General features: G+C 41.2%; 1 protein-coding gene across 1 annotated transcript; it reads left to right on the forward strand.

Moving 5' to 3' along the window:
* The first annotated feature begins 3,954 nt into the window (after positions 1-3,954).
* On the forward strand, positions 3,955-13,473 carry LOC101163870 (uncharacterized). Its single transcript, XM_011492808.4, has 2 exons — positions 3,955-4,753; positions 11,599-13,473. Exons 1-2 carry the CDS (start codon positions 4,312-4,314, stop codon positions 12,954-12,956), a joined length of 1,800 nt encoding a protein of 599 aa, XP_011491110.3. The 5' UTR covers positions 3,955-4,311; the 3' UTR covers positions 12,957-13,473.
* The last annotated feature ends 2,300 nt before the right edge of the window (positions 13,474-15,773 follow it).

The following is a 15,773-nucleotide window of genomic DNA, read 5'->3' on the forward strand; positions in this document are numbered from 1 at the left end:
TGTTTTGTTGGGACGTTTGTGAGGTTTTTGGACAGAAAGGACGATACGTGGTTCGTGTGGGAACTCTCAGCATTTTCCAAAGTGTCGTAAATGAGTGAAGAAGTGTTGAACGGAAAGACAACGTGGATTGCTGTGATTGTGAGACTAGCAGATGATCGATCGGAGCTGCAGTGAAGAGGACGGCGGTGTTTGTGGGAGTTGGAGCTGAAGATCGGAGCAGGAACCATGTCTTCCCTTCAGTCTCTGAGAGAGTTGATCAGCGAGCGACTAGCTGCTGCTGCTGAAGAAATCTGCAGACTCTGTGAAGGAACCATCGTCCAGTACGAGGAGGAGCTCTGTCGTCAGCGCAGACTGCTGGATGTCATCTGGAAACCACAGCTGCAGCTCCACCACATAGGTATGTCACCTTCATCACACAAACACAGGAGACCTTTGAGATTCATGCTTTTCTTTTTGGGGACCCGTCTGTCACTCAGTGGTGGTTCTACACTAACTTACTCCCCGGGCGAAGAACCCCCCTCCCCCCGCACACAGACATTTGATGACATTCTTTTTGTGTTCTCTATCTTTATTTGTCCATTTTACACACAAAAATCATGAATTTTATAAACTACATGGGTGTCAAACTCTGTCACACAGGGGGCCTAAATCCAAAACATACTTTGGGTTTTGGGCCGAACAAGAAACATTTACTGAAAACACTAAAGCTAAACTTTCACAACTTTTAAAACTGAACTGAAAATGAATAAAAAAAGACAGGAATATTAATCCAGAATAAATCAAGTTAAACCTTAAATAACATATAATATTTTACATTGTCAAAATTATACTAATATGAAAATGCTCCAAAACAAAGCCTGGAGATATGATCACTTTTAGGTTTTATAAAACATTAAAAACTTAACCACAGAACTCATCACTGGGATTACTCCAAAAATATTTGGCATTTTCCTAATTTTGTGCAACCCCAACAGTAAAAATCCTCCAAAAACTTCAATCCATTCAATCACTTCACATCAATCAGAATAAGATTTCAGTCATTGGTGATTTTGATTGACATGTGGATAACATTGATGATGTCATGATTGTGAGTTTTTCACAGATTTCAAAAATGTCCCACAGCTGCTCACAACAAAGGACACACTATGGACTTGGTCATTACCTACAGCCTGTCTGCTGGAGGGTCCACTGTGTCCAGTTGTGTATATTTGTCAGTGATGAAAGTCTTCCGGGAATTCCCGGAAATCCGGGTTTTTGAGCAAACCGAACGTACTTTCCGGGAAATAAAGACCTGATCTCTACGGACAAATCGCTTTCCGGATTAAAAAATGGTCTGAAATCAGCTAATTTTAGCTTTATTTTCTATATTTCTCCGCAGATCGCTTCCTCTATGGTCGTGGCCATCTCTCGTCTTCCCGGCCTAATTGACCAATGACGGGACGTTTTAGTTGCTTTCGGATGCGTCGACGGGTCTGATTGGCTCTGTCTGCCCCACGTGGTCAGCGTGACTTGCTTCCCTAGAGACCAAAACTGGCGGACCCACGCTAAACTTTCACAAACACATCTGAAGAGTTTGCGATCAAATTTGTGTTAAAATAATGGCGGGCATCGTCATTATTGAGCGTGGTCACGACCTCAGTTGTGAGAAGACGATAAAAAACAAATTGAAGTGGTCTTGGCTGGAAAAAAAATATTTTTAAGGTAGTGTAGGTCAAATACTTTTTTGTGTAAAATAATCTCAAAACCACATTTTGAAATAATTTCAATTTTAGTTTTGAGTTTCAGTTTTTATTTTGAATACGTTTCTTTATCTAATTTATTAGTATTTCCTAATTACCATGATTTAGTTCAGTATAGTTGACATTAATTATAAGTATTTGATGGTTTGGACCCGCACTCCCTTAAAAAATAATGTTTACAATGTTTAGCTTAGTTTGTATGTTTGTTTTGATATTTCCCAGATTACTTAGTATTGGTGTTAAAGAATTGATGTATTATGTTATAGAATTATAGTTTAAAGCAGATCCCATATTTTGATGTAATTATAGTTTGAGAAAACAGTGCAAGTGGATGTTGTACATCAGTCATTTCTAAAGCATATAGAATATCATAGTTACTGGTGTTCTTTTTGCCATTTGGGGCTTTGATGTTACTATATTTTAGCAATTGTATGTTTTCCAGCTTTAAGGAAAAGCGTAGATTGTAGGATTGTGTTACTTTGAGCAATTTTCCAAATTCTTTTTTAGGACCAGCAAGTCCTTAATGGAGAGTCAAACTAGGGGTTTGAATGACAAATCATGATGCTCTAATTAGTCTTAGTTTCTAGCTAGCTGCCAGAATGCACCAGAATGCATCTAAGACCACGTATTTTTCCAAAATTTCGCTCTGTGCCCGCCATATCGCTCAAAGAAAAGTTCAGGGATTTTTTCCATGCCTGACTTTCATCACTGATTTGTGTACATCTGTCCACATCTGTCCATATGCCACTTGTGTACACATCTGGAGCAGCTGCTTGAGCTGGTGGAACCACACCCCGGTGTGTTCAAGTCCCGACTGTGCGCCATAAGTGCAGATGCCAGTAACATGTGTCACACATGATCCATGAGTGATCATTGACGTGTCTGTATCAGACGCTACTGTGTGTTTGTTTCTGTCACCAGTGGAATCAGCACTTGCCTTCTCTAGAACCAGAAGAACAAACTGGAAGAACAAAGTTTCAAGTTCTCTTCTCATCTCATTGCACAAGGCAGAAAAAAAGGCTGGACTTCAACCATCAGCCTGAAACAAAGTTCACCTTAGAACTAGGGTTGTGCCGATGGACGATATCATCGTCCATCGTGATGGGTGACTGACATCCCGATGGAGAGACCACCATCGTGATGCCACGCCCCCGCCACGTTGCGCGTCGACACCATAAGCCGCGGTTACATGTACTAAATATCTTGATGGGATCAATGGTCGGATTGGAATCCAACCGTGTAGATGGGCCCAGAAAAATGTTTTCAGAATATAAAAACGTTCACTAAGGTCACAATTTCGGTCGGAATAAATCATTCGCACATGCGCAGTATTCGCACATGCGCAGTTTGAAAACCGGAAGGGGATACAACTTCCGCCGAGCGGCTTTTTTTCCAAACTTTATTGGATGTAACAATTCAATACAAAACGATAACAGCACCGAGCGGCTATATATATTGACATGTCAGCTCGGTAAAATACGAGATGATCTTCTAAACGTGCTTTTAATAATGTTACGGTTATTATCAAACACCTGTTCGCTCATCATTTGAATTTTAATCCGTGTGGTCAGTGCTTTTTCTGAACGGAGCCAGGATTAGCAGTATGCTAACACGGGCTAACAACATTAGCTTTGGGTGGCGCTGCACGTAAACGTGTAAGAATAACATCAGCCTTTATTTAGTCGGGACACGACTGGAAACACAAATCCACGTGATTGTTTGAATGTTTTCTAAGGACTGAGCGACATTTCTGCTTTGAAGCTCAAACCGCTGTGTGTCTGCTGACGATCCGAGCTGTGCTCAGACACACGTTTAGACCCGGTTCTGAGTTCGGTTGCTTGTACCCCTAGAGCTGCGGGACGGATCGCAGTCTTAAATCTCCCACACATACCGCTCATGTACCCCCCTCCCATCAAAAACAAAGCTTTAAGTCCGCGCTCCGCCGGTCCACTTCACTAATTAAGTGCGGGAGCAACTACACTTCTTTTCTATCTTGCTTGTTACTTTTTCTGTTAAAGTCACTTCCCTCAGTTTATACTGGATCATCGCGGATTAACCATTAGTTGGGAAATAAAATGAAAAAAGCAAAATAACGAATAGCAGTTATATAAGAACGAAAAATGTAAAAATACCCCCCCCCCCCCCCCCCCCCCCCCGACGATGTCATCGTCCATCCCGATGGTTGACAGCAAACATCGTCAACGGCCAAGTTAGGGGACATCGCCCAACCCTACTTAGAACTGTGTCAATGTCAGATGGAGAAATAGAATAGAATACAGAAAATTTGAAAAACTTTAAATTTGACCTGTGTAAACCATATAGCATCTAATTTTGATTAAATATTGACACTTTTAATGACACTTTAGCTTATTTATTTCAATTTTTAAAGAATTAATGTCACATTTATTTAATTATTTATTGGCGTCTATATGTATTGTTTCCATTAGTCTCTTGTGGTCATCCAGACTCTACAATGATCACAGATCATTGATGTTTGACAAAATCAAAAGTCCTGGAAACGTATAAGGCTCCTTGTTGTGTTTGTGTCCCTGCAGGCCTCCCCCAGCATTGGATGACTGAAGAGGAAGATCTGTGCAACCAGCAGAGGAACTTCAGAGTGGAACAGGAGGAACCAGAACCTCCACAGATTACAGAAGAACAGGAGGAACCAGAACCTCTACAGATTAAAGAGGAACAGGAGGAACCAGAACCTCAACAGATGAAAGAGGAACCAGTGGAACTAGGCATCAGTCAGGATGAAGATCAGTTTGATCTGAAGCAGGAGACTGATACCTTGATGGAGATTCCTACTTATGAGGAAGATGAGAACAGTGAAGCAGATCTAAACAATCAGCAGAACTTTAATGTAACTGATAGTCAGGATGAAGAAGGAAACCAACATGAAGAATCAACATCAACTACAGATGAAGAGACAGACCCACAGAACAGAGATCAGAGGAAGAGGAGGGACAGAAGTCATGTCCAAAGTGTGGACAGCTCTCACATGTCAGCAGGTCAGTGTGACTCTGATCTTCATCTCCACACTATCGGTATGTTCACTTCAACAACGGTTCTATCTTGAGCTTCAAGCTCTCCATACATGCAGTCCATCAACAGCGTGTCCTGGAAGAGTCTCTTCTGTCCCTTCCAGTTGAAAAGACAGAAGACATTGTTGGTCAGTGCAGCCCACAACATTCTTCAAATCAGATGATCTTAGTTAGTCCCTCCAGCTAACGACAAACAGGAAACCTTAACAGATACAAGAGAAAATTGTTAGCAGATAAAAAAGTCCAATCTGTTTTGTCGTCTGTGGTTCTAAGTTTGTAGTTCAGTTCTTTTCAGCAGATTTCTCTGTCAAACCCAAAATCCATCTAAACCTCTTTGATGTCTCCATGTCTCCAATTCCAGACATTCAGACAGATTCTATTTCCAAAACGACATTTCAAACTAAAACCCAAAGACAGGGTCCTGCTCATGGATCTGCAGACAGAAAAGATTCAAACCTGAACACATCAGTGAAAAACTGCTTAGTGTCAGAATTGTTCTCCATCTTTTCTGGACTGATTCTTCCTCCAGTGCAGCTTCATCTTCATCAAACTGCTCCTCATTGGTGGGTGGAAACACAACAGGGAGGTTTTTCTGTGTCCAGTTCAGCTCCATGAATGTTCAGGCTGTTTAATGTCAGTGATTTCAGTTCTGCTGAGATTTGCTTCACTTCCATAAGAACCTCAGCAGCATCAGGATCATTTTGTTGATGGTTTGTCTGTGGAATGACATTTCATCCTCATAGCTTCAGTGGAGATCAAGAGTCTGGAACCTTTAACACTAAAAGAACCATTTGATCCAGTTTCTTCCAGACCAAAACCCAACAAGAGCCACAAAGTTCCACTTCACTGTTTAACAAATTCTTTTTATTTCTGTTTTTCTGGCTGTTAAGACAATCATTAATCAAATGTAGCTTTTAAAATTTTCCAAAAAATGAATTAGGACACTGTTATCAGAACTGTCAAGAGATTAATTAATTGTGTGATTAATCAATCATTACCTGTTATTAAGTAATTTAATGAATCTATTTTTAATCTAACCTAATAATTGCTGTGAAAAGCCTGATTTTGAGGTATATTTATAGAAATCTGTGACATTGTGAAGAAAAATATCTTAATACTAAAAGTGTCTTTTTTAATGTTTCTTATCATATCAGACTTCCAACCTCTACCTTTACACTAAGAATGATTATTTTCTTTAATCTCCAACATCAAGAAAAAAATACAAGAAGCAAACATCAAGTCTAGAGTCTCTAATTTACCACATGAAACCAGTAGGAACATTTTTCTGAGCAATCTAAAGAAATGTTGACCTCACACTTCCTAACACTACAATACATATCAGGGGTCGACAACCTGGGACACACAGAGGGAAAGACAGTGGAACGCCGGGGGCAGGGACAAAAAGAAGCACTTGATCTGTCGTCTGTTTGTATTTTTAGACTTGGAAAAAATATGATCATTTCTTCTCAAAATGACTTTTTTCCCCCTATGCGGTCATAAGGGGTCTATTCACTCAGTGTTGTTACTACCCACCTATATAAATGCTGCCACTTATTTTCAATCAAACTTTATCATTATATACATTACTTGTGTAATGTACGACAGCAGCTACTTCCTGTTCCAAATAGCTGCTTTCACCAAACTCCAATAGACCTCTATAGAAAAATAGGCAGCTGTTACTCAGTCATTCTAAATAGACAGAATTGCCATTCTTGCTGTGAAAACTGTTTCCTAATATCTTGTTGGTAATCTTAGTTTTTTTCACAATATTTTTTCTTTATTGCCAGTTTTTCAAGTTGTAAACTGATCAATCAGATGCCTCAGTAAAAGGTGTGGTGCCCGCTGGCCCCACCTCAAATGTTTGATTGACATCTTCTTCCGAGCAGCTTTCAGTGATGGGGGCGTGGACTTTGAACTAGCTTATCATGATTGGCAACCGGTTGCCCTAAAAATGTGACTCAGACCACCTGACTAATCACTGTTGCCTGGCTCAAAATGGTGATTAGATTTGTTGTTGTTATTAGCTGCGGTCACATGGACAAAAGTAATCGGAAAGAATGCCTGATGGGAAGAAAAACACGTCATATAAACACTACGTTCGGAATAGTTTGCCCTGATCAGATTCGTTCGGATCAATTTTCTTTCCGATGGAGATAGGTGGGTTATACCGATTGCTGACCGTGTTGCATGTAAACGGTTCATTTCAATCCTGTGTCACTACTGCTCCGGTTTACGTCACGCATAGACGGTGCGGTGCTCCAGCTTTGGAGCACATACAGGACTGACCGGCTGCTCCGCGCCACCGAACTGTGTCTCTGAGCAGAGCAGCCGGAGTGATAGCTCTGTGTTTGCTGACAGGCTGCTGTTATTCCCACATATTTACGTGCAGCCAAGATGCAGATTGCGGCATTTCCCGCATTGATTTTATGTTTTTTAAACAAAGCTAATGCTGTTACCGCATGTTAGCCCACTCATAACCCTGAATTCTTCAGACTCCGTTCCATCACAAAAAAAGTACTGACCACACGGATTAAAAATAAAATGATCATCAACAGGTGCTTCATAATAACCATAACAATAATAAAGGACGTTTGGAAGATCATCTTGTATATTACCGAGCTGCCAGCTATCTACTGTGTGGTAGTTTGTTTACACCGGGACTCATTTTTGCCTCCGGTATTTTCAATACTACTGCACATGCCCAAATGATTTATTGACCAAAAGTGTGCCCATGTGAACGTTTGTTCTTATCGGAAAAAGTCTTTCTGGGCCCATGAATACGGTTGAATATAATTCCGACCATTGATCCCATCAAGATATTTTGCACATGAAGCTGCGGCTTTTGACAAAAAAGATTATATCAGAACATTACATTGTTAGCCATGGTATCTTTTACAGCAATTAAGAATTTTGGACCAATCGTGATCCATATTTGAAAAAAAAAAAAAAGAATTTATTGACATACAGTAATCGTTGTTGTACAAAAGGGTCATGATTAGTCAGTACAGAAAGTTTGGTGAAAATAGCTTCACTATCTTCAGACCTATTTAGCATCTTTATTATGAGTCATTTCTCTATTGTCATTAGCACTAAAGATACGGGAGAGGGTGTCAGGCTTGATGTTCCTGCTACCTGGCCTATAGGTGATGGTGAAGGTGAGGCACCAGCGGGCTTGACGGGAGTTGAGGTGTTCGGCGGTGCGAAGGTAGGCAAGGTTTTTATGGTCTGTCCATACAATAAAAGGTTGTTCAGCACCCTCAAGCCAGTGACGCCACTCCTCTAAGGCGAACTTTATGGCGAGTAGTTCGTGGTTACCCTTGTCATAGTTTTGTTCAGCCGCGGATAGTTTGCGGGAAAAGAACACGCAGGGCTTGAGTTTGCCGGTGGAGCCTTCGCCTTGGGACAGGACGGCCCCTACACCGGAATCTGAGGCGTCCACCTCAACGATGAACTGACGCTGAGCGTCGGGCTGAATGAGAATGGGAGTGGAGATAAATATTTTCTTTAATTTATTGAACGCGGCTTGGGCCTTTGGGTTCCAGATGAAAGGTTTATTGACCGAAGTAAGTTGAGTAAGGGGGCCGGCGAGACTACTGTAGTTTCGAATAAATATACGATAAAAGTTGGCGAAGCTGAGGAAACGTTGTAGCTGTTTCCGGGACTGGGGGGGGGGGGGTTCCCAGTTGGAAACGGCGGAAACATTGGCCGGGTCGGGACTGATATTACCAGCTTCGATAATAAACCCGAGGAACGAAACAGTGGACACATGAAATTCTTGTTTTTCCGCCTTAACAAAGAGTTGATTTTCCAGGAGGCGTTTGAGAACTTGGCGTACATGGAGGGTATGTTGTTCTAGATTGCGAGAGTAAATGAGAATATCGTCAAGATGTACAAAAACAAACCAATTCAAAAAGTCACGGAGAACATCATTAACAAGATGTTGAAAGACTGCAGGGGCATTGGTAAGCCCAAAGGGCATCACCAAATATTCGAAATGCCCTAGGCGGGTGTTAAAGGCAGTCTTCCATTCGTCCCCCTCCCTCATGCGAACAAGATGATAAGCGTTCCGGAGATCTAATTTAGAAAAACCACGCGCTTCTTCAACCAAATCTAAAGCGGAGCTGATGAGGGGCAGAGAATATTTGTTTTTGACAGTGATCTGATTAATTTCTTGGTAGTTGATGCAGGGCCGTAAGGATTTATCCTTTTTCTGGACAAAGAAAAAACCTGCACCGACTGGAGAAGAGGCGTGACGGATATGACCAGAAGAGAGGGCTTCGTGAATACATTTCTCCATGGGGAGTCTTTCAGGGCGGGACATTTTATATAAACGACTCTTGGGTAGGGTGGCGCCGCTCAATATCTCGATGGAGCAATCATAGGGTCTATGAGGGGGTAGAGCTCCCGCCTTGGTCTTACTGAACACAGTCTTTAGATCGTGATAACAGGCGGGTACCTTGGTGAGATCGATGACCTCCGGGACCGGATCGAGACTGGGGGGCACCGAAGGAATGGTGGAGCGAAGACAGTTAGCCATACAGTTAGTGCTCCAGTTGGTGATATGGTAGGTAGCCCAATCGAACTGTGTGTTGTGGTTACGTAACCAATGGAACCCAAGGATGACAGGAGACTGAAGGGTTTGAGTGATGTAAAACTGCAGGACTTCATGATGATTACCGGAGGTGACGAGTTGAACAGGCTTGGTATGATGGGTGATGCGCATGAGCAGTTGCCCTCCTAAACCAGCCACCCTGAGAGGGCGGTTCAAAGGTTCGATGGGAAGGCTGAGTTCAGAAACCAAGTGACATAGCTTGACAGGAACGTAAAGAAAATCTTTCTCTGTGATCACAGATGGGTGGCCCTCACGCGGCCTGTCGTCTAGCGGGGGGCTTTTGAGTTTAAACGTAAGGTGCATTAATGAACGAGATGACCAGATTGTCCACAATAGAAGCAGGTACATTCTTCCTTACTTTTGGAGTGGCTGATCTGCATCAGTTCTTCGGGGGTCTGCTGACGTGTTCTCGGGGGCTGGACAGAGACTGATCTGAAGTGGTAGGTTGAAAAAAGAGATTAGAAGCAGGTCTTTTTTCATGACGAGTCCGTTACACCTGTCGTTTCCGGAGCCGGATGTCTGACCGCAGGGCCACGGTCATGAGCTCTTTGAATGTCCTAGCTTCGGTCTGTGAACACAGATGGTCTTTGATATTTTCATTCAGTGACTGGTAGAACACCCCCTTGAGAGCGACGTCCGGCCAACCGGCCTCCACCGCCAAGATGCAAAAATCAATTAAATGATCACTCACGGATCGATTACATTGTTTCATTCAGTCCCAATAGACGGTGAGTCGCTTCCTCCTCCTTGCGGGGGTAGTCAAATGCCAGGCGAAGTTCACCTTAGAAACGCTCAAAATGTGTTTGAGAGATAGGGTTAGCGGTTAAATAGGCCTGAGCCCATTTGAGTGCTTTGCCTCTGAGAGAGTTCACTATGAGGGTGATCTTGCTGTGGTCAGCGTGGTAAGACCGCTGACCACAGAGCCTGCTGGAAAATAAGTTCACACTGCAGGAGGAAACCCCCGCATGATTCAATGTCCCCTTGGAAGGGCTCCGGTTGAAGCCGGAAATTATTAAGGGGGCCGTGTGGTGGTGGAAGAGTCCAAGTTCCCAGCTGTTTTGAAATGTATTTGTAGTTCCCTCAGTTGTAGTGTGCTGTGATTCACAGCAGCAGATTCAAGCAGTTGAAATCACTGATTTGAGGTTGTAACTCTAAAGAACACATGCAAATGGTAATTTGTCAGTTGTGATTTAATTTGTCAAATTTTACAGCAGAAGATTTTTACACAGATGCAGACTTTTGGAGTTCTCAAATCAAATCTTCAAGCTCGTCCATTTTGACACTTTTTTACCGTCTGCGCTGCCAGCAGCACCTCCAGGCTAACACGCACACATAAACACACCCACCAACACCACCACAGACAAGTTTCTGACCCCGATTGATGGGACCCCAGACCTCGGTCCTGGAGGTGATTTCTAAATAAAATAAATACAATAACAGACATTTGAATGTAACTTTATTAGCAGCATATTCCTAACATTACACAGCTGGTGTTGTGCTGAAATAAGCCTCAGAGACTGTGTCAAACATTTACTATAGATGCCTGCATCTTTACTGTCAATAATGTCAAGAATCTAAAACATTCTATTTGTTTTCAGACGGTTTTTCTATTTGTAATTTCATATAATAACTAATTGCCTGGAGACAGAATCAGGTTAAAAGTACATTTTCTGTCAATCCCTCCGTCCCTTTTCTAGTAAATCTGTCCTTTTTATCTCAGCATAAAGACCTGTTTGTACCATTTATGAATTACTTATCTGCTTTTTGATTTCTTTAAAAAATGAAGAAAATCACTGTATTTAATTAAGCAAATGTGATTTAAGTGACTTTTTTGTTTTGTTTTATTTTCTGTCTTTTAAAACTATTCATTTCAACATTTCTGTAATGTGTAAATTCTTTATTGCTTTGACTAGAATGCTTGAAATAAATCAATAAATCAAAAATCAATCAACCAAAAAAAAATTCTATCTTTAACTGGTTCAGACTACAAGTTATTGACTGAAACAGCTTACCTTATAGAGGGCAGGTGTAGAGGACAGTTTTATACTGTTGCGCTAAAGAAAACAAGAAACTTATTTTAAAACATTAAAAGTTTTTCATTGTGGATATTCTGAATGATTTTATTTAAAATTGTATTGGTACTTAAAAATGCATAAAGTCACCATAACATATAAAAGGGACTCTACTTGTGTCCCTGCAGTCCTCCCCCAGTGTTTGATGACTGAAGAGGAAGATCTCTGCATCCAGCAGAGGAACTTCAGAGTGGAACAGGAGGAACCAGAACCTCCACAGATTAAGGAGGAACAGGAGGAACCAGAACCTCCAAAGATTAAGGAGGAACCAGAGGAACTCTGTATCAGTCAGGATGAAGATCAGCTTGATCTGAAGCAGGAGACTCATACCTTGATGAAAATTCCTACTTATGAGGAAGAGGAAAACAGTGAAGCAGATCTAAACAATCAGCAGAGCTTTAATGTAACTGATAGTCAGGATGAAGAAGGAAACCAACATGAAGAATCAACATCAACTACAGATGAAGAGACAGACCCACAGAACAGAGATCAGAGGAAGAGAAGAGACAGAAGTCATGTCCAAAGTGTGGACAGCTCTCACATGTCAGCAGGTCAGTGTGACTCTGATGTTAGAAAAAATCCCAAGAAGACAAATCTTGGTAAGAAAGACAAACAATCTCAAAAAGAAGAGAAACTTTCCTCTATCAGGTCTGGTAAAAACTCAAGAATAATCACTAACCCGTCTGACTACATGGAAACTGGGTCTGATGAAAGATGTTATATCTGTAAAGAATGTGACAAAAGCTTTTGTAACAAATCTCAGTTCAGAATTCACACAAGAATCCATGCAGAAGATAAGAGATTTACTTGTAAAGACTGTGAGAAAAGATTTAGTCGCAGATTTCATCTCAAAACACACATGAGAATTCACACAGGAGAAAAGCCTTTTTCTTGTAAAGAATGTAAAAAAAGTTTTAATGTATTATCTCATCTCAAACAACACATGAGAACTCACACAGGAGAAAAGCCTTTTTCTTGTAACGAATGTAGAAAGAGTTTTAATCAATTATCTCATCTCAAAACACACATGAGAATTCATACAGGAGAAAAGCCTTTTTCTTGTAAAGAATGTAGTAAGAGTTTTTATGAAATATCTAATCTCAAAAGACACATGAGAACTCACACAGGAGAAAAGCCTTATTCCTGTCAAGAATGTGATTCAAGTTTTAGTGATGGATCTAGTCTCAAAACACACGTGAGAACTCACACAGGAGAAAGGCCTTTTCCGTGTAAAGAATGTAATAAAAGCTTTAGTCGTATATCTCATCTTTACATACACATGAGAACTCACACAGGAGAAAAGCCTTTTTCTTGTAAAGAATGTAAAAAAAAATTTACTCAAAAATCTAGTCTCAAAACACACATGAGAATTCACACAGGAGAAAAGCCTTTTTCTTGTAAAGAATGTAAAAAAAGTTTTAATCAAATAGCTAATCTCCAAACACACATGAGAACTCACAAGACTTTCTCTTTAAAAACAATGTAATAAAGGAGTTAGTGTAAACTCTTAAATTCTAAACTTTTCTGATAAGGGGTCGACACCTCAACCTCTGCACCACAGTCGAAGACTTTATTTTACAGGAGGGAAAAATCTGATGGCCTCCATACCATATTGATGAAGTAACTTCATTAGAGGGAGGCACAAGTGAGTATTTAATGTGTAGAAATAAAGTTTTCTACAAATTTATTGTTATAATATGATATTCTTACTTTCTAGGAATTCTTTTTAGGTTTTCATCTTCTCTACATCAAAAGCAAAAAAAGTAATGGATCGATACATTTGAATCTTTGTGTAATGATTTTAGACAAAGAGTTTTATTGCTGACAAAATATGTACAACCTTTTTATAAAATGAATTGTTTTAGATGTACCTGAAAATGGAAATGAGTTGTTTGTTATGAGTCATTAGAGCTAATATGGTTGAAATGTTTTTTTTATATATATCTTTTATTCTAACACTTTTAATGTGATCAGTGAACATTTAATAAATTTTTAAACACAAAGTATTGACTGCAGTATATACTTTGTTAGGTCAAGTAATAGGGGTGTAACGGTACATGTAGTTGTACCAAACCGTTTCGGTATGGCACTTTTGGTTCGGTTCATTTTTGTACCGTTTCGGTTTTTAAATTTTATTTTTTGTTTTTGTTCCCCCAATGTTTTAACTTTGAGCCTAGATGGAACTAATGTTAACTGCGGGCTTTTGCCGAGACGGTATTAGGTGACGGACAGTTAGCATGTCAACTATAGCACTATGGCTAATGCAGACGCGAGACCAGAACTTGAGGACCCACCCATCTCCTTACGCTCTCCTGTGTGGGAACACTTTTGATTTGTTGTGAGCATCCATGAAGGGAAAAGACAGTTGGATAAGTCGAACACTGTGTGCCGACATTGTTTCACGGAGATCGCGTATGCCGTGGTAAAACATCAACTCTGCACTTAAAACAGCATCACCGGATTGTCTGTAATTAGTGTTGCTCTGAAATGCAGAATAATGTTGGATTTTATGTTTACTAACCAAAACAAAGTCTAAAGCTTACTGAAATAAGTTCTGAAATAAAACACACACATGTGCTTTGACATAGGGGCTTTATCTCCAGTGTTTCCATTCTTTTTATTCCAGTAACTATTCAAGAGTTGACACAATCCCAGTGGATTCTTATGTGGAGAAAGCAGCCTCACACTGAGATGCAGCGCTGCACAGTAGGGAGGTGATTACGCAATCACCTTGAATCAGCTGATTCTGCAGCACAGAAAAGAGGCTTTGTTACGGTATACCAGGATGACCCAAATGCAGGACCAGACTCCAACGTTGAGGGAAGATCCAGAACTCTTTTAATAAAAAAAACCCCACATTTGGTGGTTAAAACTCCACTAAAATAACCTGGGGGGTATTCCAGGAAGCATGTTTAAATAGCCTGACTTTAAGCCTGAACTCAGGTTGAAATCCAACTGAACTTGCTTACTCTGGGTATGTTGGTTCTAAAAAAACGGACAAAAGAAAAGTTTTGGTTTCTGCAGGTTTTCAATCTCCTCTTTGATCTGATTGAATGTGTCCATTAAGGTCTTTGAAAGCATCATTTTCTCCTCCTCCTCCTTCTTCTTGAGGGTCTCTGTGAGTGAGGAGATCTCCCCCAAAAGGGAGGACTGTTCTTGCTGCCGTTCACTGCTGCCGTTCTCCTTCCAGGTTCTTGTGGTTCTCCATCAGAGCTGGTCTCCATGGGACTGTTGCCTCCCTCTGTGGTGTCAGTCAGTCAGGAGGTGGGAGGGAGGGAGGGAGGGAGGGAGGGAGGAGTCTTTGTCCTTCTGGAGATGTTCTTGGATTGGGAGCAGATCAGCTGTTGGGCTGAGAGTCTGGGAGCTTCAGCTGTCCTGCTTTTCTCTGCACTGACAGCAGCTTCCAGCCCCCTCTCTCTCTCTCTCTCTCTCTCTCTCTCTCTGTCTCTCTCTCTCTCTGTCTGTCTCTCTCTCTCTCTCTCTCTCTGTCTCTCTCTCTACGTTTGCTGGGTGTCTTTTTGCTGCAGCTGAGCTCTGCAGGAGTGTTGTCTTGGTCTCAGCCACAGACTGCTGACATGTTAGCTGATGTTTCAGCTGAGTCAGCTCTTCTTTCCAAGCTGATGTTTTCTGCAGAGATTCCTGCAGGAGTTCCTCCTGCTCCTTCTTTCCCAGAGTTCCTGCAACCAGACGGAGTCTTTGTGCTTTGGAGCTGCTTCTCTTGGATGAAGCGCTTGGTTAGCTCACTTTGATCTCTTCCATGTGGGACTTTGTCTTGAAGCGGATCAAACTCCCAAAGCAAAGGTTCTGGGATGTTTGCTTCAGCTCTGTGCTTCTGTTCTCTGGTTGCAGAGACTTGGAGCTCTCTCTCTCTCTCTCTCTCTCCATGCAGATCAGCAGCTTCTTTGGAGGCAGAGGCAGCTGTGTGGGAAGTCTCTGCAGGTCCAGAATCTTCTGATGGATCAGCAGCTGCTGCAGGTTCCTCTGGGTGGAAACACATTTCTGCCAAACAGAACATCTGTTTGTCTTTGTTTGGATGGAAAACGGAGGAAAAAAACTTCTTTGGAGAGAAATCTGCTTTGTTTCCTGTTGCTATGAGGTTGTTGAACAAATGTGGTCACTTTCACAGCTTCACTTCAAATGACTTCTAATAGACAGAAATTATACATTTTCAGTTTATTAAAATAAGTTTGTGAAACATTTTTGATGTTTTTTCTGTAATTCTAGGTCTGATGTCTTCATCCATGATGGCTAAAAGAACAAAAACCAAACCAAATCAGTCAGGTCTGTAGTTTGGACTTGGATT

The sequence above is a fragment of the Oryzias latipes genome, chromosome 2 (genome assembly GCF_053564925.1).
Source record: "Oryzias latipes strain Hd-rR chromosome 2, Olatipes_Hd-rR_3.1".
Taxonomy (NCBI): Eukaryota; Metazoa; Chordata; class Actinopteri; order Beloniformes; family Adrianichthyidae; genus Oryzias; species Oryzias latipes.